This window comes from Panthera tigris, chromosome E1 (genome assembly GCF_018350195.1).
Source record: "Panthera tigris isolate Pti1 chromosome E1, P.tigris_Pti1_mat1.1, whole genome shotgun sequence".
NCBI lineage: Eukaryota > Metazoa > Chordata > Mammalia > Carnivora > Felidae > Panthera > Panthera tigris.
Genome location: NC_056673.1, coordinates 11,122,540 through 11,150,316, shown reverse-complemented (window position 1 = coordinate 11,150,316; position 27,777 = coordinate 11,122,540). Strand labels below are relative to the sequence as shown.

At 50.9% G+C, this 27,777-nt stretch overlaps 1 protein-coding gene across 1 annotated transcript; it reads left to right on the top strand.

Annotated features, from left to right (window-relative positions):
- Positions 1–1,208: 1,208 nt before the first annotated feature.
- ALKBH5 (alkB homolog 5, RNA demethylase) lies at positions 1,209–23,206 on the top strand. The gene is made up of 4 exons (XM_007080799.2): positions 1,209–3,046; positions 11,280–11,360; positions 20,449–20,604; positions 21,467–23,206. The coding sequence occupies exons 1-4, from the start codon at positions 2,277–2,279 to the stop codon at positions 21,642–21,644; spliced, it is 1,185 nt and encodes a 394-aa protein (XP_007080861.2). The 5' UTR covers positions 1,209–2,276; the 3' UTR covers positions 21,645–23,206.
- The last annotated feature ends 4,571 nt before the right edge of the window (positions 23,207–27,777 follow it).

Below are 27,777 nucleotides of genomic sequence, written 5' to 3'. Positions count from 1 at the left end.
TTTTCCCCTGCACCTGCTATTTCTTGGAAGGTGGCCCAGCAGGGAACCTGGGGATGCCACCAGGTGTCCAGGATTCCCTATCTCACAGGCCCTGATGGCCTGGCCTTGCCTGAGTAACTACACATGCCCCATCTCCCGACAGGGACCAGTAGGCCCTTCAGCTTGGAAACTGAGACCCCGACTACCGATGTGCAGTCTCCTTAACACACACACGACTGTGTTTCACTCTCACAACTACCATTTGAGATGGGTACTAATGTTCCACTTTACAGACCGGATCAGAGTCGGATTTAGAGACGAGGAGTCACTTGCCCAGGTTCATACAGCCTGTCAGGAGGTCAAGATTCAAACCCATGCCTGTCAGTCTGTTGCTTGACATATCGGGGTGTGGGGACGGTGGTGGAGAGGGTGCGGACGCTGGCTGGGAGCAAAATGGCTGGGGCGGTGAGGTTGAAGGCAGATGCGGAAGCCAAATCATGAAACCAAGGATGCATTTTATTTCAATGAGAATCTGGGAAGTCAGCTAGGGATGTGAGGTGAGCCTCAAAAAATCAAAATGAAGGAGATGGGTAGAAGGGAACAGGCATTTCAGGAGGAAGAAACAGCTTGGGCAAAGGCCAGGAGGTGTGACGGAGTATGTCTGCAAGCCCAGGCAGCGTCAGAGCAAGGCTGGGGCTCAGAGTTAGCGGAGAGGGGAGAGGAGGCAAGGCCGGAAAGGTCTTGAACAAAGGCCTTGAACGCCAAGCAAAACAGAGGAACGCGATCTTGGGAGTCACGGGAGGTTTTCGAGAAGAAACTCCTATCTGGAGACCCCCCCCCCCCCCGCTGCGCGGAATTGCCACCCCTTTGCTCACGCCGTGCACCCTATCCAACCGCACTGCTGCGAAACTTTTGAATCGTCTATAGTAATTCTCTATAGTTTTGCCTTCACCGTGAGCCTACTAGTCTCCGTGAGTTTCCTTCGGTCGTTCCCGAAGAGGTGCCCCTACACCCATCTCTAGCCCGAAGCAAGACCTACGCCAAATCCCCGCGCGTCCCGCGGCTGCGCACGCGCCCGCCATCACCGGGACGTGACTCGTGGAACGTCCACTCCCGGCGGCGGGGGCGGTGGGGCGCCGGGGCTGTGGGGCGGCGGGGCTGGGGGGGGGGGGCAGGGAGGTGCTCCCTCAGTGCGTGTAGTTTCTGGGGCTGTCGCCGTCCGGGCTCAGAGCTGGGGCCTGGTGCTCTCGGGGCCGCAGTCTGAGAAGTTTCCGCTGGTTTCAGAAGTTTCCTAAAGCGTCTGAGGGCTTTTCTCCGTTGGCGTACCCATTCAGGCACTTACATAGCCACCTATTCATCCTTCAGGGGTCCTCGACGCCCTCCACGCACCTAATTAAGTGACGGACGCAGTAGCCAAGGCGACCGCCTGATTGACAGGCATGAACGCGAACCAACTTCCGGAAGCTACCGTCTGGGCCCGCCCAGCGCGTGGCCCGTGACCCAATGAAAGAACAGGAAACGCCAAAGGGGGCGGTGACGGGGCAGCCTAGGTTGTGGCGGTTCCCCGGTGGTTGCGCGTTTAGGGCTGAGGCGTTTTCGAGCATTTAGACAATGCCGTGACGCAGCACAGCGACAGCGTTGACAGCGTGAGCGCACCCCTGTGGAGGGAGCCCTTCGGTCGCGGAGGTGGCACGACAAGAAGGCAGGTTGCTATTTGAGGGTGCTCCCTTGGAGCGCCTCAGTGAGTGGGGGAGGGGCGGCGGACGCCGAGCGGTCCCCATCTGCGCTTGCGCCCGGCACCCCTGGTGACCCGGCCTACACGCGCGCGCATGCTTGCTGCGCGCAGAGCCGCGGTGGCCGGCGGCACTGCGCGTGCGCGCTGAGAAGCCCGCTGAGGAGCGGCGCTGGCGGACGTCGGGCGGACGGCCCGTGACGTCGTGAGGAGCGCTTTAAAGTGCGGGCTGGGCCGGGCGTCCGAGGGTCTGGCTGGGAGTCGGGTCGGTTCTCCGCAGCGGCCCTCCGCGGCATGAGGCGCTGCCGGCGCCCTTGCTCCTTGGGACGTGGAGGAGGTGGAGGAGGAGGAAGCCCCGTTGCCGCCACCGCTGCATGACCCTCCGCCCCTGAGGCCCGACCCCGCGCCCGGCCCCTTGACGCCCCCCGCCGGGTCCTCCGGCCTCGCATGGGGGCCTGGCGCTGAGGAACCCCTTTCCTCCGGGGGCGTCGGGGCGCGTCCTCCGAGAGCCATGCCCGGCCGCCCCTCCCGCCCCGGCGGACCCTAGAGCAGCGTCGCGGGGGCCATGGCGGCCGCCAGCGGTTACACGGACCTGCGTGAGAAGCTCAAGTCCATGACGTCCCGGGACAACTATAAGGCGGGCAGCCGGGAGGCAGCGGCCGCCGCCGCCGCCGCCGTGGCCGCCGCCGCCGCCGCCGCCGCCGCGGCCGAGCCTTACCCGGTGTCCGGGGCCAAGCGCAAATACCAGGAGGACTCGGACCCCGAGCGCAGCGACTACGAGGAGCAGCAGCTGCAGAAGGAGGAGGAGGCGCGCAAGGTGAAGAGCGGCATTCGCCAGATGCGCCTCTTCAGCCAGGACGAGTGCGCCAAGATCGAGGCCCGCATCGACGAGGTGGTGTCCCGCGCTGAGAAGGGCCTGTACAACGAGCACACGGTGGACCGCGCCCCGCTGCGCAACAAGTACTTCTTCGGCGAGGGCTACACGTACGGCGCCCAGCTGCAGAAGCGCGGGCCCGGCCAGGAGCGCCTCTACCCGCCGGGCGATGTGGACGAGATCCCCGAGTGGGTGCACCAGCTGGTGATCCAGAAGCTGGTGGAGCACCGCGTCATCCCCGAGGGCTTCGTCAACAGCGCCGTCATCAACGACTATCAGCCCGGCGGCTGCATTGTGTCTCACGTGGACCCCATCCACATCTTCGAGCGCCCCATCGTGTCCGTGTCCTTCTTTAGCGACTCTGCGCTCTGCTTCGGCTGCAAGTTCCAGTTCAAGCCTATCCGAGTGTCGGAACCTGTGCTTTCTCTGCCGGTGCGCAGGGGAAGCGTGACTGTGCTCAGGTAACCCACCTGGGAGGAGGGGGCGGCCCTGCATCCTGCTGCCTTAGCTGCCCACCCTCACCCAGGAGGCAGCAGCAAATGGCCCGCACTTTACAGTCTGACCCATTCTTCTGCTTTTTGGGGTGAAGAGGGTGAGGAGGAAAGGGGTCTGCGTTTAAAACCGCTAGTAAGAAAGCAGGGAGGGGTCAGGGAACCAATCAGAATTTTGTATCCGGAGGGCAGGTTTGGAGTGATCGCACACTTGATCAAGAATTAATACAAAGGCATATTTCTAGAAGGCTAGGATTTTAGGAGTGTCTTTCTATGTGTGATTTTAGCAAGTCCCTTTTCCTTTCTGGGCCTCTGTTTTCAAATCTGTTTTTAAGAAAATGAGTTGAAATTCTATTTAAAAGTTTTTCCAACTCTGCCATTCTGTTGTTTTTGTTTTTGTTTTTGTTTTTTTTTAAACAGAGGAAATGTTTAAGGATTCCTTAACAGAAAATACAGAGGAACGTTCTCAAAAGTGTTGAACTGGTACACGTTCTCTATTTCCAATATGGGGAGTGACTTCCCTGGAGTTGAACAGATTAGTGGTTGGGGCATAAATAGAGTGCAGCAAGCAGACTGAAAATTCCGCCCCCGTCGGCTGCAGAAGAGCCCGTTGGCCTTTTGTAAGAATGTGTTACCTGCTACCGGGGCCATGTGAAACAAAAGTGGATCTCTCTACCTGGTATTTGGCCTTATAGTTGTGTCAGACACAGAACTTAGGTTCTTGGCCTGTTTTGGGCCCCAGATCCTGCTGAGAATTACGTAGTCTGGCCCCCCAAAATGATTGCCTGCTGGGACACCTTTGTTGTTTATATGAAGCAGAAGATATTTTTTGAAGCAGGGCCCTTCCAGCCTTAAAACGAGTAATCTAGCATGGTACTTCAGTAATCCCCAAAACCTCTTAGGGGATCGAGACTGCAGCTGCTCAAAGCAGCTTGGTTGACCACTGAATTCTAGTACAGGATCAGGACACACCAAATTTTTGTGAGCAGCTTAACCTTTGAAGTCAGTGCTATAGGCCCTGGTCATGGGGAGAAGCAGGTCTTTGGAGACCTCTTAACGTGAGGCAGGTCATCTATCTCATTTCAGTTGAACAGCTGAGGCTGCTTCTCTATCTGGGGGTGGCAGCGGAGCTTTGCGATACTCAAGGTCTTCGATGGGAAAGTTTGGGAAATCAGTGGTAGCAGAAACACTACTCTGGCTTCCTTAGGCATCTGAAACTTAGAGGGCCATTTATCTGTCAGGTGCCCCTTTGTCATTTGAGCTTCCAAGCTTGTCCTCAGATCTAAGTGGCGCTCCCAGATTGATGTCTTAGCAGAGCCTTTTAAGATGGGATTTCCAGAGCAGACCTTCACAAGTGGCTTGCTGTGTAGGGCAGTTTGGTGTCTGACTTCATAGAATGGCTCTTGATGCTAAAAGGACCTCACATAAAGGCCATTTAGTCTCTTAAGGGGATATTAATTTTCTGCATAGTCATGGATCCTCAAGGAGGTCTAGCGGTGGTTGGGTATGTAATGGGGAGATCATAAGAGGCGGTTTGTGACTGAGACCTTCCCCCCCTACCCTCCCCGCACATGCACACCCTTGTATTGAAGAGCAGAAGTTTCAAGTTCTTAAAATGCAGGTCTGTTAGTGATCAGCAGGATTGCATCATCAGGAAAATTCTCTTCATCTTTTCCTTGGAATAGTAAAGTCCTAAAGCTTTCCCAGTCCCTTCCTGGATTCTGACTTGGCTGTGGAGTTAATGTGGGAGGTTCAGTCATGTCCTGAAAAGTGCTGCCCCAGGCTTTGAATCCAGCTCAGCTCTCATTTGCTTTTGGATCTTGTGGGCGTTTTCTGAGCTGGTTTTCCCATCTGTAAAGTGGGGCTAATGCCAGCTTCCAAAGCCTATGTGGTGATGTGGTGTTTCATACAGAGCCTGGCACAGGGTAGACACTTAAATGGGTGTTTGCTTTCACATACAACCATGTAATGATTCCTTGCTCCCTTCTTGGGGGAAGGGGCTAGAGATTTGGTGGACCCTATCACAGGGCTATTCTCTTCATGGAGTGCACAGCTTAATGGAAGCCCAGGAAGGTAGCTGCAGAAGTACTTTGAAGGTGGGAGGGCAGAGAACCTTTTAAGCCATTTTGTAGTGTTAGAAGTTTTCAGAAGCAGAAAGATAGAACTTGAGGGCAGTAAGGCACTAAGGTGACTAGAAGTTAACCAAGCAAAGAAGCAGGGGGAGCTTGGCATCTTTGGTGGCAGTACCAGAGGGTGGCCATCGTTAAGATGGGGGGGGGCAGGTGGATGCTGACTTGAGGCTGATGGAATTTGTCTTTAGTCCTCAGATTCAACCAGGACCTGAAGTAGAGATTCTGGTGAGGCATGCCGTGGGAAAGCTGTAGGTCAGATCTTCTCAGTAGCAGTACTATTGGCATTTTGGACTGGCCGAGTCTTTGTTTTGTGGGGGCTCTCCTGTGCATTGTAGAATGTTTAGCAGCATTCCTGGTCTTTGTCCACTAAATACCAGCATCACCTTCATGATGACCACAGATGTCCCAGGGCGGGGTGGCAAAATCATCCCAGTTGAGAGCCTCTGCTTCAGGGTTCTGGATGCCCTGCTAATTTTAATCTTCCAGCACCTGCTCACTTAACTCTCTAGTTTACTTGGTATGCAGGTGGGTGAACACCTGTCTGTTAGTGATTCTCTTTAAATGCTGCTTGGTCTCTTCCCCAAACTGGTAAGAGGGGATGCTTTCTGTCACTTTCTGGTATGCATCCCAGCCCAGAGTGATGAGCCCTAAGTCTTGCAGATTGGAAGGGAGGGACTGATGAAAATAGTGGTTCTCTGTAGGTAGAGAGGGGTTCTAGTAATTCTCCTCACAGACATTGGTTGTTGGTGGCAGTGGAGTCTGCACTCGTCCAAGGCAACATGGCAGGGATACAGTTTTATATTTAATAGTTGTCGGTGTAGATGTTAGCGTGTGACAAACATTGACTCAGCAGTGTCCAAATGTGGACATTTAGAGCAAGGCCTCACAGACCCTTCTGGAAGTGCTTCAAACTTCTTTCCAAGCCCAGTTGTTTTTTGTTTGCTTGTTTTGTGACCTTTCCATGTTGGGCCTAGTTGGGTCACCTCTTAGTGCTATTCTCTGGGGACTTAAGTATCTTTTTATCTTTTTTTCATATCACCTTTTCTTGTGTTCCTTCTCCTGTTCTCTGTAGGGTGAATGGGCAGATTAAAACAGATTTCAGTTGGATTAATTAGAATAATTTCCTCAAGCCTAATTGCTTGCTTGCTGCTACTTTTAATCACTGTTGCATGGTCTGTGGTTGTGGTGGTCACATGCCTAGAGACCTAGGCCTTAGCCACCTGCCTGGAAATGACTGTTACCATCCAACCATGGCACATGCAGAGGTGAGCAAAGCCTGTGACTTCCAGGTAATAACTGATATCGGGTGGAGTGGGCACCCCTGTCCGTTCTGGGCCAAGGGCTGATGTTGTTCAGCTGTTTGAAAGCAGAATTTAGCTTTCTGGCTTAAAATAGTTGGGAAAGTAGGGCAGGTAGGTCCTGGGCCACATCTCTTGTGTGCGATCTTCTGATTCCACAGGAGGGGGAGGAACCTTAGGATGAAGTCAGGGCTGTGCATTCCCAGGAGGACCCCTGGGCCGGGGGGTTGACTGGCCTTCGTTCTGCCAAGCCTAACAAGAAGGCAGAAGGCAGCAAAGGAAAGGAAGCTAGCAGGTGAACCATGGACTTAATCATGAAACTCAGAGCAAGCATAAAGTAAATAGGCCGTAAAAATTTCAGGGCTAGCTGGCCATTTTCTGGCCTGGGCAATCAGTGTGCATCCATCGCTGTGGTATGGTGCTAGCTGTCTGGGGGCATGGGCTCATCTTTGGAGATTTCTTCTTTGGGGATGGTGGGTATGTGAATGTCATTTGTTGAGGCCAGTGCGGCCCTCAGGGCAGATTGGACCTTGTGATCAGAAAACGCAGATGGGCTTTTCTCTCTACTCCTCATTACCTACTTCCTCCCCCCAACCAAAAAACCAAAAATCACTATAGCATAGATACTGAAATCAGAGTTGGATTTAGAGTTCCAGTGTCCCCACTTTAGCTGCTTGACATTTGGTAAGTTTCTTAACCTCTCTGGGCCTTAGTTTTCCTCTGCAAAATGGGGCTGTTGATGCCATAGAGTTGTTACCGAAGATTGAATTTCTTCCTACATTATCGAATGCTTGAAGTTTAGGTAAAGTGTCTCTGGAGACGAGATGCTTTCTGTGCTCAGGTACTATCTATTTATACCTTGATGTGTAGAGAATTGGGATCTGAAGCAGGCCAACCTTCCTTATGTATCAGAAAGTCCTAGGACTTCTCATAAAGTTAGGTCATATGTCTTTTTAGAAGTTTGGGTCTGGTTATAATGAGTGTGAGCTCATAATCCCACCCCTGTGCCCATATGGCTGGCATGCTGTCCCCCAAAACCTAAGTTTCTTAGTCCTGCAGGCCTATCAGTGGCATGACCTCTGGGGGCTACCCAGAGCAGGTAGCTGTAGTTAGAGGGAGGCAGTCACTAGGCAGTCCTGGTGATGTTGGCCAGTCCCTCCATCTCTGGTTCTGTTCTGTCCTGGGCAGGGCACAGAGTAGATGGGCATTGGTGGCCATCTTGGAAATGTGCCTTAACAACCAAAACTTAACAGTCTCCAAAACTGTCTCCTAGAAGAGAGGTGTACAGTCCTGCACAGTCCCTTAGAGTTTTTCAGACTCCTCATTTAATCTCCATCTAATCTTCTAAGGAAGGATCTCCTGTGAGATCTGTTTTTTAGGTGTAGAAACTGAGAGTAGTTGAGCTTAACATACATTTTATTTAGGGACAACTGAGTGCAGAGATAAATAAGACCTTTGCAGCGCTTTGTCTTGTAGAGAAAACACAATTTCCATGAGGCCAAACATAGTAGAGAGGTGTAGGTGGATGGTGTGGGGGGAACTCAGTCTGGGAGATTTGAGGAAAGCTTCCTGGGGCGGGGGATGGGGGCGACTCTCAAGAATTCCTGTAAGGCATAGTGCTAGTGGGTGGCAGAGCCAGGTTCTGTCACTCTTGATGCTCGTGGCATGTGGTCACTGCCACGTGGGGTGGGGAGATCTTGAAAGGGCTCAGGAGGGAGCAGGAGGCTGACCAGCATGAAGTATTTCCTCTTCTCCCTTCCCTGTGAAAACAAAAGAGCAGGAGGCACTGGAACTTTTCTTCATGCCAAGGGTAGGGCTGGACCCAGAGCATATTAAGTTTCAAGCTGGCAGATTGGGACTTTCAGACAGTTTCTCTTGTAGGTTCCTTAGCAGTGAATAATCTTCTGTGGTCTTTGTTGGACACTTTCTGCTGGAGTTTAACCAGAAGAGCTTCTCTTGGCCAGGACTTAGAGCCTCCTGCTCCCAGAGGAGCCTGAGGTGCTGAGGATGGGTCAGTGGGCTATGTCACAGCTGCCAGGAAGTTCTAGAAGACCGGTGCTAATGAGCCATTCAGGTGGGTTCAGTGCCATGGTCATTTCTGGGGGCCTGTATAGTCCTCCTTCCATACTAGTTCCTCTGAGGCCTGAACTCAGTGGCAGGATTCTGGCATGGCTTATTTTTCATCCTGGAGCCCTTTGGGAGGTTGGGGGCAGTTAAGGTGTGACAAACGTCTGGCTTTGCTCCTTTTGCGTTAAGGGAAATGGTTCGTTGTTGAAGATGGGAGGTGAGGACCCCAGGTGCCTATAGCCACGTCAAATGGACTAATACTTGTTAACAGTAGGTTGCCTGTGGCCAGTACTGTAGGCTCAGGCCTTAGAAATGTGCCTTGAGGGCAGCTGGGTGACTCAGTCGATTGATTGAGTGTCCGACTCTTGATTTCAGCTCAGGTCATGATCTCACAGTTCCCGGAGTTCAAGCCCCATGTTGGGCTCTGCATTGACAGTGCAGAACCTGCTCCATATTCATTCATTCATTCATTCATTCGTTCATTCATTCATTCTGTAAATAAACAAACAAACTTAAAAAAAAAATGTGCCTTGGATTACCTTTGGAGAATTGGAGTTAGTTCTTTCTGGGGATGTCCTGTGTTTATACAGACCAGTCTTGCAGCCCACAGTTGCATTCTTCCAATGTGGAGTGACAGGAGCCTAGGACAAGCTCTGGAACTCCTAGCCCTGGAATGGGACCCATGAGGCCTCTTCTGCTGGTATATCCCTGCAAAAGGAACCCAGATCACATTTCCTTGGTAGGTGCTGAGCCCAAGTCTCTAGCTTGCCCCAGGGTGGTCCAGGGCCCTCTGTCTTGGGTGCTTGGTAAATGGGAGTGCAGTGCCAGGCACACTGCATTATCCAACTTAATTCTCACAGCAGCCCTACAGCTTCCAGGGGTGCCAACCACGTGGTCCTAGAACTCTAATTCTGCCTGGAAGGGAATTCTAATTCTGTCCACCCCTTTAAAATCTTGTTATTGTTGGGGCACCTAGGTGGCTCAGTTGGTTAAGCAGTCAATTCTTGATTTCAGCTCAGGTCCTGATCCCACAGTCATGAGATCGAACCCCACAACGGGTTCTGTGCTGAAGTTGGAGCCTGCTTGGAATTCTCCCTCTCCTTCTGTTCCTCTTCCCCTCTCCTTGCTTGCACACACTCTCTTTCTCTCAAAAAATTTAAAAAAAAATAAATCTTGTTATTAGCAGTCATAAAAGAATACCTAAGTGTTAAAGCATAACAAAGTGAACACCCGAAACCTGCTGTCCTTATTACAGATGAAGAAACAGGTTTAGGCCCAGCAAGTGACTTCACTAAGGTCACAAAGCCTAGAAGGTGACAAAACTCAGGTTTTAACTCGGGTCTCTTCAGCTCCTCCCTGTGGCATTTCTGTAGGCCTACAGATATTAATAGGTGTTATTTGAGAGAAGGTTCTTGGTCAGTGCTCAGTTAAACAAAGTCAGCAGATTCTTTTGCTGTAGTAATTCTCAGATTCTTTAACATACTAAACTCTTCAATATTTTTCAAACTGATTTGACTGTGGATGTTTGTCCATAGTCTCTCCTAGGACTGGTGTTCACAAAAAAAAAACCCGTCAAAACCTCTGGCCTAGGAGGAGCTTGGAGGGGAAATATTTAAGATAAAGATTCTGTGTCTCTTCCCAGCATGGCCTCAAATCAGAGGGCTTTCCCTCTTCTTTTTTTTTTTTTTTTTGTCTTCTAGTTCTTGCCCACATTGCGGCAGTCTGGCCATTTTGAGGAGTTCTTTCCTGGCCTGCAGTGTTTCTGACAGCTATACAGGTGTCTTTATAGCTGCCCTTAAGAGAGCTGGTTACAACCATGGAGAGGAAAATTTGTGGTCTGGGGGGCCCAGGGGGATGCTGAGCAAGAGCAGGCTAAGAAGGTGTTCACCTCCCACTAGGCCTGTGCCTGAGCATGTGTCTGGCTGTGTAGAGCTGCCTCAGCTCGGCAGACGAACTTGGGGTGGGAGTGCCTCTGGGTGAGGGCATGTGAGGAGGCTCAGGATGCTGAGTTTGCTTCCAGGGTTTCAAATCGGAAAGATGTTAGCTGTGAAGAGGACAGTCATCTACCCACATTCATTGGTCTAAGCAGTTTTAAAAATTGTGTAACTTGGTGAAAATAAATAGATATTTGAGTGTGATGGGAATTCTTAAAATATCCCAAACACAGCTGTCTTCAAGATTTTGGATCCCCCCAAATGGAGGTTTTTGAAAGCTTGTTTTCAAGTACACAAATTCTCTTTTTGAACATTGCAGCCTTAGTTCTCTTTGGTGACTCAGGGCTGTCAGTGTCTTCCTTGGCTTCCTCTTCATGCCTAAAGGTAGGGGGAAGGGAGGGAAGAAGCGGAGGAGATGCACTTTGTCTTTTCACCAAGGTCTGGCCTGAGTCACTCTCGCTGCTTCCGAAGTGACTAAAGGTGTACCGTCTTGGGGGTCCTTTAAAAGAAGGACTCCTGGCTTGTGTGGGGAGATTCCTGCTTTGGTGTCTGCCTCAAAGCCTGCCTTTGCCTCATCCCAGGTTTTGTTCTTGAGTGGATCATGCTAGAGCCTATGAGGTTATTTCCCTTTCCATGTAGATCCTTGAACCTCTCAAAATAACAGGGTAGAGATGTCTATTAAGACCTGGACCATATTTCTGTCTCTTTACCCTGTAGGAACTTTGGTTGTCTGTTCACTTTCCAAGCTCATATGCTCTGTGTTTATTTTCAGTGGATATGCTGCTGATGAAATCACTCACTGCATACGGCCTCAGGACATCAAGGAGCGCAGAGCGGTCATCATCCTCAGGAAGTAAGTGTCCCGTTGTCTGGCACCTGCAGGCCTGTCTGGAGATGTAGGTCTGGTTTCCCTTAGAACTTGGCTCCTCTTTATCAGTAGCATGGCAGCATGAAGCCTGGGAGAGGAAAAGGCTATAAGGTTTCATACTTTTTTAATTCCGTGAGGGAAAAGCTGTTTTGGTTTTTTTCATTGGAAAATTAAGCTCTGTGGCTGCTTAACTTGGGAGTCGGGGATTGAGCAAAAGCACATGCTCCCAGTGTTTATAGGCATAGTCTTATTTGGGGACCCCTCTTCCAGACCTTCCCTCCGCCTCTTTTTTCCCCATCTCCTTGGTTCTGATTTGTCACATGTGCTCTTGCTGGTTATTTTTAGACTGCGCCTTAGCAGCCTGATTTAAAAATGCCTGGGTTTTCACTTCTAGGAGGAGCAGGGAGTGAGAAGAGAAAACAAAGGTGGGGCATTAGGCTGTAGTGTTCAGCCTTCACCTAGCTTGTGACTGTCCCTCCTCTCTGGCCAGGGAGTCAGGGATGTACTGACCTGGCCTCTTCAGTGCTTCTTTTTCTCTGCTCGTGGGGTATGTGAATGGACTGAGCTAAGCAGATGCTGGGTCAAGACCAGTCTGTCTTTAGAGCGGGGTCCTGATAGGCTAGATGATTGTCCAGGGTTGTACAGACATCAGTGAGGAAAGCAGAACCAATGCTTGGACCCCCCCCCTGCCCCCCACGGCTGGAACACGATGTCTTATAGCTTACTGTCTTTTTTTTAAGTACAATTTTTTAGAATAGCTTTAGATTTACAGAAAATTGTAAAGGTAGCAGAGTCTCTTTGCGTTTCTCATACTACTGTTTCTGTCGTTACCATCTTACATTAGTACGATATGTTCATTGCAGTCAAAAAAGCAGTATTGATACTTTAATAAAATCCTACTTTATTCAGATTTCCTTAGTTTTTTCGTAGTATAACTTTTCTGTTCCAGGGTGCCACATTATGTTTAGTTGTCATGTCACCTTAGGCTCCTCTTGGCTATGACTGTTTCTTAAACTTATTCGTGATAACAGACTGGCCAGGTGTTTTGTAGAATATCTCTCAATTAGAATTTAACCATTTTCTCATGGTTAGATTGGGGTTAGGGTTTTGGGGGAGGGAATCTACAGAGGTAAAGCCCCGTTCTCTTCATGTTCTATCGAGGGCATAGGACTTAATCGCTGTTGATGTTGACCTCGCACATCTGGCTGAGGCTGTGTTCGCCGGTTCTCTGCACTCTAAAGTCAGTATTTCCCCTGTCTCAGGAGGGAAGTCGCCACCTGCAGCCCATGAATAAGGAGTGAGGAGTTAGCTCCACCTCCCTTGGGGGGGGTATCGCTACACAAGTTATTTGGAATTCTTCTGCAGGAAGATTTTGTTTCTTCTCTCTCATTTGTATATTTCTTTTTCTTTATTCGTTTACTTATACCCATATGGATTTACGGGTATTTGTTTTATGCTCAGATTACTCCAGCTTGGGGCTTTAGGAGTTGTGTTCCTCTTTTTTTTTTTTTTTTTTTTTTTTTTGAGTTTATTTCTTTTGAGAGAGCACACGCACAAGCACGGGAGGGGCAGAGAGAAGGAGAGACAGAATCCCAAGTAGACTCCACACCATCAGTACAGAGCCTGATGTATGGGTAGAACTCATGAACTCATGACCTGAGCTGAGATAGAGTTGGATGCTTAACCAACTGTGCCCCCCAGGTGCCCCACATTTTGTTTTGTTTTATTTTGTTTTGAACTATGTCTTTACTTTCTGGCTTGCCATCTTTTTGTTTTGCTTTATTTTTATTTTTGAGAGACAGAGCATGCAAGTGGGGGAGGGGCAGAGAGAGAGGGAGACAGAATCCGAAGCAGGCCCCAGGCCCCGAGCTTTTTACGCAGAGCCCAACGCGGGACTCGAACCTCTGAACTGTGGATCTCCCCTGAACTGAAGTTGAATGCTTAACAGACTGAGCCATCTTTTTAACTTCAGTCTATAACTTGAGCATCTTGGCCCTTTGGGTTCAGAACTCCAGAATAATGTGGTGATGAAATCTCTTTGGCATGGCTCTGCCATTTTGTCAAGTCAAAACTGACAAGCCTGTGGTGCCTGCAGAGCACCAGGCGCATGTGACAGCTCCAGACATGGGTCTGTTTGGGAGCTGGCAACATCTCCCCTCTAGCCTAAGAATATTCCGGGAATTCATTAGAAAAAGGGTTTTTATCTGCCTTTTTGCTTTCTTTTCCTGTGGTTCCCAGCACAGGCCAAAACCCAGAACACAGAAGTGATGGAGCCCAGAGTGTAGCTCCCTTCTGGCCTCTTCTATGCATTCATTTCTTCTTAGGCTGGGACAAGTGATCCACCTAACCCAGGCACTTGGAGAGGAACTCCCAGAGTGATGTAAAACCAGAGCAGCAACTTGCCAGGTGCTCCTCCAAGCCTCATAGTAGCTTATCCCCCGGAAATCTTCACCAGAGGTGCACATGGAAGTAGCCATAGCTGGAGGTCATTCTTCCAGCTGTTTCTTTCCTTTTGAATGATGGCTTCCATTCTTGACTTCCCAGGCTGCCATCCCAGGTTGGCTGAGTCAGATGCGTCTCAGGGGAGCTAGGGAGCCTACGGAGTTAACAGGTCCTCCTGGAAGCTCTTTGGCCTGTGGGGCCCCTGGCAGTGGTCTGACCTTGGAGAATGACTGTTGTGGGTGACTGGTACTCTTTGACCTTTTGACTTGAATGGGCCCAGGAGTCCGCCATAGACTGGGCTAGAGAGCAGAAGCACAGAGCTTTGGTATGAGGGTGCTGGAGAGGAGTGGGACGGTAGCCCCCAGCTCCCCCAGGGCAGCTGAGCTAGAGTAGTGCCCAACTTTAGGAAGCCAACTCAGGTGACCAGATGAGAGGCCCAGGGTAAAATCCTTGTTGGGCTTTGCCTATCCACCCAGCCTAATTTCTTGGAGTTTTCACTTATATTAATGTACTTGCAGTTCTTAGTATGGCCCACGGACTTGCATCCTGGGCTCTTGCAGCAGTCTGATCCCATCTAACATGTTCATCTTATCGTCCTCCTCCTACCCTGCAAATGACCCATGTGCGTATGCTAAAAGTTGGTTAACCTAGCCATCTTTCGAGGCTCAGGTATTAACTGTTTTGACATGCAGGAAGCCTCATACACATACCTGTAGCTCTCTCAGTGCACTTCCCCGCCGCTGTAGACTGTTATAGCCCATATGCTTGCTGTTGTGATTTTCCAAAATCTGCATTCTGTGGCGGTGGGAGATCCCTGTCATCCGGGCCCAGCATTGAGGCCTGGCCCAGAGGAAGTACCAGAGGAGGACAATTCAGGTGAATGAGGAGCAGCTCCAGAGTAGCTATATAGGCTTGTCTTGGAAAGGGACAAGTAGGTGACAAGATGAAAAGGGGAGCATCCTGGCCCTGCTTCTCGGAAGCACGGGGGATGGAGCCAGTCCTGCCTTCTCTTCAGTTTGGATAACAATTGCACAGGCTGTTGTGGGAGAGCCTGGTGGGGGGGCTCTGTCACCAGCTCAGGTGAGTCAGAGCTGGGACAGTCCTTTTAAAGGCCTCATGGTGGGAAATGGGTGGTTGGCCACCAAGTGCTTTTTGGTTCAACAAAATGCAGCACCTTTGGGATTGGTGCCAAGTCTTTATGTGAGTGGTACTATCGTTTCTCACGGGGAGGACTGGGAGGCTGGGAGTGACCACCTGAGAGCTTCCACATGAGTGGAATCCATGGGCTGCAGCTTAGTGTTATATAGTCTGTTGGGGTCACAACCATAAATGGCTGAGTAAGGCCTTGAACTTGGGTCTGCTGATATATAATAGGCTGACATTTTTCATGCCATTACACCACAAGCAAAGTAAGCATTGTCTTAAAAGCACAAAGTAGGTCTGCTGGGACCCAGCAAAAAAAAAAAAAAAAAAAAATTTTTTTTTTTTTTTTTTTTTTTTTTTTTTTAATTAAAAAATTAAATCCAGCTTAGTGGGATGCGGGGGTGGGTTGGGACAGGATTGGTAGATCTGGCTCCTAAGCTAGAAATTGCTGGGCAGGCAAAAATGGCTAGAAGGCAGGAAGTATAGAGGCTCTCTGTAGTTGAGGGGTAGTGTGGGAAGGAGTTCTTAGATCAAGAGTTCTTAGATCAACTCTTGATCATCAGGAGATAGCTTGTGGGCCTTCAGGGCTTTCCACTTGGTGGCCAGGGCACCCAGTCCCTTGGTCTACAGAAGGTACCCACAGCTGTCCCAAATCTGCCTACAAGACTTGTATTCCTGCATGGTTCTCCAGTCAATCAGATAAAGTGGCTCAAGACTGTGAATAACCCACTTCTTTGCTTTTGGTCCAGTGAGCTCGGCTCAGAGTGGGTTGAAGCTGGGAAGAACATCTAGAGGTTCATTTGCCAAATGTTAACCAAGGCTGGTGTGTGCCAGTAAGCAGTAGAGTGTGGGGTTTGCATGAGAGAGAGACTGTTTGTAGGAGGTTGATTGAGCTAAACGGTTTATTTGGTCATTCAGGCCAAGGGGTCCAGGGGTCAGGGGGAGACTGTCCCGGAAAACAGAGTGGTCCAAATGTGAGATTCTGTGTGTGTGAGTGGAGGGTGAGAATGGAGGGTTCGTTCTGGGCTTTGTCCCTCTGGGCATGGGGAGGGGTGGCTAGCTCTAGGTTTCCCTGACTAGGCCTGGGACATTGCCCCCACCAAGACCCAAGCCGTGGCTTCTATTTCCATGATTCATGTCCCCTGGTCCAAGGGTTAACCCACTTTCGTTTCCTGGTCCAGTGAGTGTGTGTGTGTCTATGTGTGTATATCCTGCACAAGGAACAGTGGGGAGGGGGGGAAGGGGGCGCTAAGACCACCTGGGCATGAAATTGGCTTAGGCTCCTGGCCTGGCTCTACCCCTTCCTCACTGAATACGGGTTGGTTATCTGAGCTCTGTGTTCTCACCTGTAAATCGGGGCAGCAGTGGTGCTAGAGATGGTTAAATTCAAGAATGCTGTGTCTGCTTCTTCTAGCCCCTTTCTCACCATACTTCCCCTCTGATTTTGATGAAGCAAGGGTAGGGGATGAGGAAGACTGTCTATTCGAAGTAAGGTGTGAGCAGAGGCCCAGAGAGTGGGAGGAGAGGGAAACCTGGAAATACGTCATTCACTGGCCCAGGCTGGGAAAGCAAGCTTGTTGTCTGGCTGTCTGGTGTCCTAGAGGATGATATCAAGGCTTACCAGGCTTGAGCAAGGGGATTCCTAATCACCCATGATGCTGGCCCCTTTGTCTGTCTGTCATCTGGGGGGCCCTGGCTCCTGGAGCTCTGGGTTGCAAGTATGTGGTGTGACATGTTGGTCATTAGACTGAATGATTTGGAGAGGTCTTTGGGACCTGGTTATCTTGCAGGCCTGGGTATGGAACCCCTTTCTTCAAGATATATGCCTCATGTGCCTTTTAGGCCCTCCTGACCATAGCAGGCTTCTATACCTGTCTCAGAGCTGCTTTGTGGGGAGTGAAGTGTGACGTTGGAGGGAGGTTGGTGGAAGATGGGGGGTGGGTACTGTTGCCAGAGAGACAATGGTACAGGTTGGGGTTGTGTGGGAATCTGATTCTCAGAGGTGCTAGAGCTTAGACCTAGAGGCCCCCGGTCACTTAGTAGACAAGGGGGCACTCAGGCCTGCTGCCTGCCTCTTCACTCCCATGGGAAAGTCCAACTTTGTACAAAGCACAGGGGTGCTTGGCGTGAGGGTGGAGCCAGAAGTTGTGGGATGGTTGGCATCCAGGCCTGAGGTGCAGACCGGTTGCTGTTCTCCCAGAAATGGTGGTCAGCGTGGCCAGCTCTCTGCTCTCTGCCGTAGTACAGAGAGCCCACCTGGGCTTCAGAGGCCATAATGGGATGGTAGCTGTGTGACTTAGGCCAGTGATTTGGTCTCTGATTTAGCATTGCTTCCCCATCCCCACAGTGGAAATAATCCTCCTCAGTGGCTTCTCTGGAGTATTCATTCAGTGATTGATAAAGGAATAGGAGGGGAGCTCCTGGGACAGTCAACTCCCTCCTTCCCTTTAGGTCACGTGTTAATGTGTTAACATTAATGCTGTCATCCTCCCTTTGTTTTGGCTTCATCTGTATCTGGACCCAAACCCTGTTTTGTCCTGAGGGCTGTCCCGACACGTGGGTGACCTCACTTACCTGGGGTGCCTTGCTGTAACTGTAACCCCTGGATATCGACTCAGATCTACAAGGCAAGTCTCTACTCCTCTTGCCACCTGAGGAGGCCCAGGCCTAGCCCGTACTGCTAGAATTGGGCTTCCTGACTTCAAGTTTATGGATCTGTTTGCTGAATCCTGAGGGACCTAGGGTGCTTCTTGGAAGTTAGCTGCCTTTAAGAGGGATGTGCTCAGAAATGAAGCTACCAGTGGGCTCTGCATTTGGGATCTTATTCTGTCCTGGCTTCCTGCAGGATGGTAGCTCTTTGGGAGTGGAGGGAGGGCAAGAACTTCTCCAGCTGTTCTGAAACGTACTTGTAACAGCCCCAGGGGATGTGTCAGGAGCACTTTAGGGGCCCAGACACTTTTATGTCCCCAGGTGGGTCCAGGAGGCAAGGTTTTTGGTAGGGTCACCTCTTATTAACCCTTCTTTGAGGGTGCCTCCTGACGGCAGCGAAACTATCATGTACAAGGAACAACTCTCTTCCCCTCCTTCAGGCAGTTAGAAGCAGGGCCGGTCCATGTCCTTGGCCTTTCTAGTCTCATCTGGTCCCACCTGTCTCCCTAGCCTCTCCAGTGGTCCTGCAGCCATGGTGAGAGGCCACCACCACTGTCCCTGGCTGCGCAGACAGGCCGCCCAAGAAGGCAGCTCAGGAAGGGTGGAGGCCCCTCCAGGGATCGGTGTGTGCCAGCTGTGCCTGCGTGGCAGGATGTGCTCGTGTTTTCCAACCTCAGACGTGTGCAGGCCAGGCTCTCTTTGGTGGCCCTGCTCTTGGTTTCCTTGCCATCCCTCACTTACCTGAGGAAACAACTGCAGGGTGCTAAGCCTTGCCCACCAGAGCTTTGTTGGGGCTTTTTCATCCTGCAGGGGTTTTCCTGTCCTGAGCATGTGCTCCTGGTACCTGAGGGTTCTTAGTGTTGGAATTAGCTCCACAGGGCCAGAGGGGGACTTTACTCCATAAGGCTTCACATGCTTAGAATACTCTAAGCCAAGTTTAATGGCCAGTGTCTCATTTGGTCTGATCTCTGCCACCTGGACCCCTCAGCCGGGAGGGTTGAGGTGGGGGGGGGGCGGGGGGAGGTGGGGGGAGGCCTGACCTGGTAAAGAAGAGGTCCTTGGGGACTCTGGTGATTTTAATTCCCACCCTCATGTCTGGGTGTTGCCTAGCACCACCTCTTCCTGGTACTCCTCTCAAGAATCTTAGCCTTGAAGGAGGCCACTTGGTTTCTAGAGCCTTAAGAACTGAAAGAGTCCCTAGGGCCAGCTGCATTTCTCCCTCTTTTGCTTAGATGGAGAAGTAGGCCCAGAAAGGGGTGACTACTAGCCTGGATTCTAAGAGGCACCATTAGTGCTGCATCTTCTTCCTTTTGTTTCTAGGTAGGTCCTGCTTCCCTGAGCCTGGAGTGCCCAGAGTGGAGGCTGAGACTGGTGAGCCTGTCAGTACAGATGGACCACTCTGGCTTCCCGGTCCATGAGGCCAAAGCAAAGAGGCAGGGAAAGTAGTCCTGCCTGCCTACCACTTTGGGCCTAAGGGTGTTAGAACATTGGTTCCCAGCTAGAAGGCGCCCCCTGCTGGCCTCAAGAGAAAGGCCCCTGCCTAGGGTCAAAGCCCTATGGTTCGGGCTTGTCAGGCTTGGCGTCTCACCTGGGCTTAAACCTTTTCCCCATGATTTCCAGGACCTGTGACTCATCACCTTTCCGACCTAGTTTTCCTCATCTATTTATAGCAAGCCAGCCAGTGGGAGTAGGTAGGGGGACCTGTGGGGTTTGGGTACAATTGTTACCAAGAACACCATGTGGCTTAGGCCAGGGCAGCTCTTGGATTTCCCTCCTGCTGTCTTGCCTGCAGTGTTATTGTGAGGATGCTCTGCCCTGACCACAGCATGTTCCTCAGAACCAGGTGACTACGCTGTGCACAGCTGCCTCTGGGAATGGTGCCTCAGGGCCTTCTGCCACATGTGTCCCCATCACTCCCTACCCCAGGCTTCCTCCTGTCCCTTGCTGCCACCAGCCTGACTTGCCAGCCTTCTCTGTATCACCCAAGAAGCTTCAGGGCTTCTTTGAAGTTTCCCAGGCCAGCTTCCTCCTAGCCTGGCTTCGTAAAGGACTCAGATCACTGCCCTGGACTACCTCTCTGCCCACCTTCTCCATCTCCTTCTTCCCCATATCTCTCTTCCTCATCTCTCTCCCCCATCACTGTCTTCCCCATCCATACGTGCATGTTCTCCTTGTATTGGACAGTGTGTTTCTTGAAACTCACACTCTGTGCTAGGTGGGGACTTTGCCTTCAAAAACCCCCTGGCCTTGGATTGGTCAGCATCCTGTAACCAGCAAAAGCTGCCAGGTGGCTGTGGTAGGACCAGAGCCAAGTGTGTGAATGTTAAGTTGGGCCTGGGCTCTGTTGGCTCTGCCACAGTCTTAGCGTTCCTGTGTGAGGGTGTAGGAGAGTCTCTTTTTCCTTCCATAGGCTCAGACCAGAGGAACTTTCCTTCCTGTCTTGGTATTTCCGGGAAGGATGAAGACATCTGCTAGAGTATTTTAGGGTCCTCAGTACTCTGGCAGGTGGAGTAGATGCCCCTAGAGAACCCTCTGGGCCTGAGTAGGGTGAGCGGGGCTGCCTTGTCCAGCTGAGAGAGAGCCCTGGATCTTTCCCCTGGGGCAGCAGATCCCTATCATTAGAGGTTTCCACATAAAAGTGTTCCTGTCCTATTCCTAAGCCTGAACTTAAGATGGAGGGTCTTTGCAAATCAGCCAGACCTAGTTGAACCACGAGGAGACAGAGGCACAGAGTAGAGACTGCTGCCCCCCCCCCTCTGGCCAGAGAGAGAATTGGTTTGATGGGGCCCATACCCTCCCCAGAGGCCCACTGATAACCCCATGCGTGTTTCCTTTGCAGGACGAGATTAGACGCACCCCGGTTGGAAACAAAGTCCCTGAGCAGCTCCGTGTTACCACCCAGCTATGCTTCAGATCGTCTATCAGGAAATAACAGAGACCTTGCTCTGAAGCCTAAGCGGTCCCATCGCAAGGCAGACCCCGATGCTGCCCACAGGTACTCAGCCTAAAACCTTCCACAAAGGCCAGCAAAGCAGCCCCCTGGCCTGGCTGCAGAGGGAGATGGGTGGGGAAGCCTGGGTCAGCTGCTTAGGAGTCTGGCATTGTTCACCTTTCTGAGATTTATGTCTGCCTCCTCTAGGTCAGTGGCATTGGTGGCATTCCCACCTAACCTGTGACCAACTACGTGTACCCCACAGAGAGAAGGGATTGGGCCGAGATTCTGAGAAGTGGGAATGCTTCGTGGCCTTCCCATGACTTCCCTTATTCAGTCTGCCCAAATGCTTTTGTGGTTATATTTAAATGTTAGAAGGAAAGCTTGGGACTTGAAAGATAGTAGACCAGGGACAGGGACCCATTTCAGAACGATTCAGGAAGGTTTCTGGGGAAGTGTTTGAGATGAGAAGAATGAGAAAGCCGTGTGCAAAGGCCGGTCTAGACCAGAAGTACTGGGCTAAAACGGTGAGGCAGAAGGAGCTTGTTGGTTTCAGGGCCCAGTGGAGTCGGTGAGCAGAGCAGGGGTGGGCAGGAGCTACGTGGTGATGCAAACGGGGACTGAGAAGTGGAGGTGATGGCAGGACTGTGCAGGGTCTAAGAGGCTGTGGTAGGGAAGGCCGCCACCTCTCTGGCGTCTGGCGTCTCAGCCATGGTGGTGTCCTACGGGGTGATTGAAAGGTGTTTCAAAGACTAGGTGTGGCCACTGCACTTCTTGGGCACGGAGACGATGCCAGTACTTCTGCCAGTACTGCCCCTCACACAGAACCACCCAGCTGGGTGAGCCGTCCCACAGATGGTGAGGGCTCCACCCAGACACGGAGGTGGGTGTGAGGTAACGCTCGCATCCACCCCTTTCCTCGCAGGCCTCGGATCCTGGAAATGGACAAGGAAGAGAACCGGCGCTCGGTGCTGCTGCCCACACACCGTCGGAGGAGTAGCTTCAGCTCTGAGAACTACTGGCGCAAGTCCTATGAGTCTGGGGAGGACTGCTCGGAGGCAGCAGGCAGCCCCGCCCGAAAGGTGAAGATGCGGAGGCACTGAAGCCTGCCGCGCCCTCCTGGGAACTCTGGTTGATCCTCACGTAGCTGCCCTCTCCTTTTGTTTCGTTTCGGTTTTTTGGTTTTTGTTTTTATTTTTCATTTTTTGTTTTTTGATCCTTACATTTTTTTCCTTGGGTTTGCTGCCTGTTAAGGCTGAAGAACAGAATTGGTTGGGACCTGATTCTCATGTTCTTGGTTTTCCTCCAAAATGGAAAGGCTGTTGGCATCTGTAGAGGACAGAAGCTCACGCCGGAGTGGCCAGTAGAGGTGTGAGGAGCAGCTGTCCTCAAGTGGGGCTGTGTCAGGCTGGGTTTATTTAAAAACAACAAAATGTTTTGGTTAAGAAAATTCTTGTTTTGCTTTAAATGTAAATCTTCTCAGTGTTGTAAATGAAATTCAGTCTTCTGCCCCTTCTCCTCCCACTGATGTCTGCGTGCTGGGTTGAGGTCTCGTGCTCCTTGCTGGTTCTGCGGGAGGCCTGCTGTCCTCCCACCTCTCACCCGCTCTCCAGGCCCTGGAAGCTCACGCAAACCCCCTCTTCCTCCTGCGGCAGAGTTGTTCAGAATGACTGGGTGGAGGTTTCAGCAGTCATCTGCCACCCCAAAGTTATTGGCTGAGACCCCGGGCTTCCTCCACGCCCATTGGCCTGCTCTGCCCACAGGTCCCTGGGCTGCCGAGGGGCTGGCTACAGTGGTCCTGACCTTTCTTGCTGAGGGCACGCCTCTTTGGTGGGTTGCTCCTTTCAAGCATATGCGTGTGATTGTACGGAACAGTTAGACTTCCCATGTCGGGGCAGTTTTAGGAATTGTTTCTAGCTAGAGGGACTGGTGTCCTTCCAAGTCTAGCATTTGGGGTATGGAAAATTGTTGTGGTGTGTGGTAGGGTTTTTGTTTTCTTTTGTTTTTGAGTTTTTATTTTTTCCTTTGGTCTCCTGGCTTTTTCCTAACCCTTTCCATTCTCCTACATTGGCCAGCTTGGGCCTTCTCTCCGTGTCATCCCCATAGGAAGGCGCCCACCCCCCCCCACCCCCCCGTCTGCCTGTAGCATGCATCCAAGGCCAGAGCTCAGGACTGCAGACTGGGTTGGTGCCTCCTCTGCCTCAGGGGCGTGGGAGCTGGGAAGGGGCTTTTAAGAAATAATAAAAGGAAAAAATAAAGTCTTTGGCAGTTTCTACCTACTCAGATCCTCAAAGGCTGCAAGGTTCTGATGATGTAGATTCATTAGGAATGTCTCCTTGCCAGCCAGGGCCAAGCCCCAGGCCTGCTGAGAGCAGAGGCCCTCCCAGTGCCCAGGTTGCCACCACCCCAGGAGCCCTGTGCCCTGTCTTACAGAGGCCCAGGCCTGAGGCTGCAGAAATCTGGGGCACCCACCATCGAGAAGCCCTTCTCAGGGGCCAGAACTCCTTTGCCAGCGTGGATTCAAGTCGGGACTGCATAACTAAAGCAGTTGCAGTTTTATTTTTTTTACAGCTTTTTTCCCAAAAATGATTTGTAGTTGTGTGTGCAGCACTTTGCCCTGATATGTGTGCTCTACAATAAAAACCAAATCTAATATATTTTGAAACAGTTGTCTGATACTGTCATAAGAGAGGACTTGGTGCTTCCTTAATCCCTTTATTTTCTCCTTAACTCTGAACCTGGGCTGGGGAGGCCAGCGTTCATTGCCTACCAGGGAGGGCCCCACAGGAGACAGTAGGGCTGAGGACTGCAGGTGGTTTTGCCCTCTGCCTGCTGCCCTCTCTCCTACTCCAAGGAGGATGGACCGTGTGTCCAGGTGCCCAGGATGCTGTGGGCCTACAGGAACCAGGATCACACCTTGCTGAGTTCTGAAGCCCTTCCTCCTGGGTGTGATCAGACAGGCTGTGTGCCAATGAAGGAGGGACAACGTGAGCATGGGGAGAGCCTGGCCTTTGTAAAAGGTAGGCAAGTGGTTTTGCTCATTAAACAGTTCTTGGGTTCTTCTGTATTTTGGCCAAGCTCTCCCTGTGGCCGCAACAGTAAGCAAAACGCTTCTGGTCCCTGCTTTCAAGATGTACTACAGAATTGTGGGATACAGATACAGGCATGAGGCTGACGTGTTTAGGTGGACTGGGGTTCGGCCCAGAGGGTTTTTAGTCCTTCCAGATCCCGGTCCTGGCTGCCAGATTCTGGTCAGCTTTAGTCTGGAGTCTCCCTCATGCACTTCCAGTGCCCAAACCAGTCTGGCCAAATTCTTGCAATAGAAACCCGGCAAGTCCCTTAACTATCCATTTAAGAGAGCAGAAGAGAGAATCTAGAGGGAGCAAGTGACCAGCTAGGGCTTAGTCCTACAAATTGGTGAGAGGATATGAAGAGCAGTGAGGTAGAGCCTCCGTATGGTCTGTGGCTAGTTGGACCTGCAGGGGTAGCCACTGGGCAGGGTGGGCGGGGCCATGGTTGCCCCAGAGAGGAGGCAGTGGAGCTGAGAGGGAGAAGGACTTGCTCAAAGTCCTCCAGACTACGTGGCGAAGCGGGGCATCTTCCACTTTCTGCCCAGGCCCCTGACTCAGGCAAAAAATGGGGGGCTTATGTGGAGGGCTGGGGAGCTGGGACTCCACTGTAACTGTGACAAAACCACACTCGGGCTCTTTCTAGTCCCTGAAGGAAAAAGGCCCTTTGCTGTGCAGGAATAAGGGACAGGAGAAGCTGCAGGAAGGGGCTCTAGCCCTAACAGGTCCTGCTGTATCATTGGCTTCAGTCTCTGCACAGCAGTTCCAAGACACCCTGTCTCTGGACTAAGCTATTTTTCTGAGTAGTCCCCAAGCCCTTGGGGGTCCCCCGTACCTGACTCCCTGAATCTGACTGCCTCCAGCCCCATCTTGCCCATGGTAGGTGCTCTAACATCATCTGGCACCAGCCCTGCCTTCCTGAGGAGCCCATTCCATGGGGAAATTGAGGCCCAAAGTCTCCTTCATTCATTGAGAACATTTGAGTGTCCTACTATGTGCAAGGTTCTGTGTTGGGTGCTGAGGATACAAGACAGATCTGGTATCTCTCTCTCTCTCTCTCACACACACACAGGGCTATTCTAAATTGTGCTGACCTAAAAGAGGTATAGCATAGAAAATACAAATAATAAGATATACAGTACACTATAAGTTCTGCATAGCCAAGTGTTCTTCACAGAATGCTTTTGTTGATCTTTTTGAATTCTTGTATTTGTAGCCTACTTGTGGTTGTAATTCAACCATGATATATGGCGAATGGAGTTGTAGCCCATCTGCTGATACTAGTTTCCCAGGGCTCCTGTAACGAATTACCACAGACTTGGTGGCTAAAACATCAGAAATTTATTTTCTCACAGTTTGAATGTCTGAAAGCCAAAATCCCTGTCACAGGGCTGAGATCACGATTCAAACCATGCTCCTTCTGGTGGAGACTCTAGTCCTTGCGTCTAACAGTTAGTTTCTGGTGGCTGTCGACATTGCCGGATTGTGGCCACAGGACTCCTGCCTCTGCCTCCGTGGTCATGTGGCTGCCCCTTCGTGTGTACCAAATCCCCCTCTGCCTATCCCTCATTAGGACACTAATGACTGGATTTGGGGCCCACCTGGATAATCAAAAATAACCTGTCCACGTAACAATCTTTAGTCACATCTGTGAAGTACAAAAATTTGCAAGTTCCAAGGATTAGGACCCGAAATCTTTGGGGGTCACTGTTCAGCCTACTATACCACTCTCTTCCCAGTAAGTTTGTCATTAAATTTGATAACGTGGCCTACTGGTTCCTCATCCTTGAACAGATTACATTAATTGGATTGAAATTTCTCAGCCTCAGCACTATTAAAATTTAATCCCCATCATCAATATTTTCTCCATTGATTTCTTAAATCCAGACCTGTGCTCTCCAATACAGCAGCCACTGGACAATTTGTTGAACACTTGAAATGTGGCTGGTTTGAACTGAGATGTACTTTAAGTGTCAAATACACACCAGAATTTGAAGTTAGTATGAAAACAAAGAATGTAAAATAAATCCTGAGTTACTTTATATTAATTACATGTTTGAAATGGCAATATTTTGGACATACTGGGTTAAATAAAATACACTTTAATTTCACCTGTTTCCTGTTACTGTTTTAAATCTGGCTACTCATAGATGTGAAATTACATATGTGGTTTGCATTCTCTCCCTATTGGATGGCACTGGTCTAGGAAGTCATCAAATCCAGCCTGATCTGTGGTGTTTGCCAGTTTCCATGGTGTAAACACTCCTGTAGTGGCTGATTGAAAGCTGTCAACATAAAGTCATTGAACGTGGAGTTGTGAAGAGGTGGACAGAAGCACACTATTGCACAGTATCTCCCCCAGACAGACAACAGATGCAAGGAAAAGAAAGTGTAGAGAGATGAGCAGAATGTTGTAAAATAGGAAGTGCTTAGTTCTGGATATTACCTTTGTTTTTAACATGATTTTATACAATTCTCAATAATGGCCTTAACAACTGAATCACAAAAATTCCAAAAATTTCATTTTACTTAAAATTGGCTCTTGTGAGTGGCTTCCCAAGGGAGGGTTTTGAGCAGAGGACGTGATCAGACTTAGGATCCCTCAGGCTGCTGTTGTTGAGGACAAGTCGAAATCATTAAGAGATTGGCATTGGCATTAGCAAGAGATTAAGGGGCTCCAAACTGAAGAGCTGTGGCCTACTGGCAGGGTTGAAGCCACTGGGTGGTGTGAGGGGTCCTCCAGCTACGTGTCTGGGTGCTCACCGGTGCAGTTCTCCCTGTGCCCACAATGTGGCAGCAGAATCTAGGTGACAGTGCTTCAGAGTGGAGCAGGGGACAGCTGTCCCTTGGCTTGGATGGGGAGCTAAGGCCCCACAGGCAAGAACTTAGGTTCCTCAGTGCTTCTGCCCTGTTTGGCAGGGTTAATTGGTGTGTGGAGGAGGAGAGACCCAACCCACCAGGGTATGTTCCCATGAACCTTGGCACGTGCCAATGCCCTCTGCTTTGGGCAACTTCCACTGGAGGCTACCTTCTCTGGCCCCCTATCCAGTCTCCTCAGGGCTGCCTCTGGGCTCCCCAGACCCCTGGCTTCCTTCAGCACAGTCCAGAGTGTGCTGTGTGGTCCCAGCACTTCCACTCCAGGCTGGGACACTAGGACCCAACTCCTCCCTCTTCCTGGACTCTCATTGTGAGTGCAGCCCTTTACAAGCTGTCCCAATTTATTCTCACCACAACCTTTAATACCTTACTTGGGGCCTGGGCCCAAATCCAACTCTGCTACGTACTAGCTATGTGACTTTGGGAAAATTACTTAACCTCTCTGATCTTGGTTTCTTCCTTTGTACAATGGACATAGGACTAAATGAACGACTGCAGGGCCTGGCACAGACTAAATGCTCAGTGTCAATAAATGGTAGCAATTAATATTTTCCCCCATTCTGCAGATGAGTAAACCGAGGCCTCGAAAAATGAAGTAGAAGAGGCAGGATTAGAATTTGGGGCCACAGACAGGAATGAAGCACAGATAGGCCTATGACAGTGTCAACCTGGATCATCAAACCTGACAGTCCCTGCAGGGGGCGGGTGCATCTGAATCACCAGGTCCTATGGCCCAGTAGGAGCTGGAAAAAAAAGCACAACGCAGGATCTAGGCTCAGGGGGAGTGTCAGGAGCATCAGGGCTGAGTCCTGTATCCAGAGAAGGACCACTGGCTGGAGGTCTAGAGACCAGTCACTTCTCTTTGAGCCCGCATCTTCCCTTGTAAAATGAGGATAGGCTGGGTCTGCTCCACCATTCTTCCTATCTGGCCTTTCTTTCACTGAGGCCCAGCACACTGTTCACCTTCTGGGGACTGAGGGCCCCCACATCCACCGGCCTCTCGCCTATCTAAACCCTAAGAACACCCTGAGAGCCAGCTTCATTCACCATGAAGGATGAGGTGCTCACTCCTCTCCTACCCCTGGGCCCAGACTCCCCAGTGACCTCCCAGTCGACTCCCCACCCGCTTTTCTCCCTCATTTCCTTCCACCCCAGGCCCTGCCCACCCCCAGCCCACACTCCACTCCAGGAATCCTAGGGCTGCCTGGCCCCCGGGGGAAGCAGCCAGGAAGAAGCTGCGTGTGTGGTTTGGGCAGCAGAGGAGGGTCGTGGCCTCGGCCGGGATCTGGGC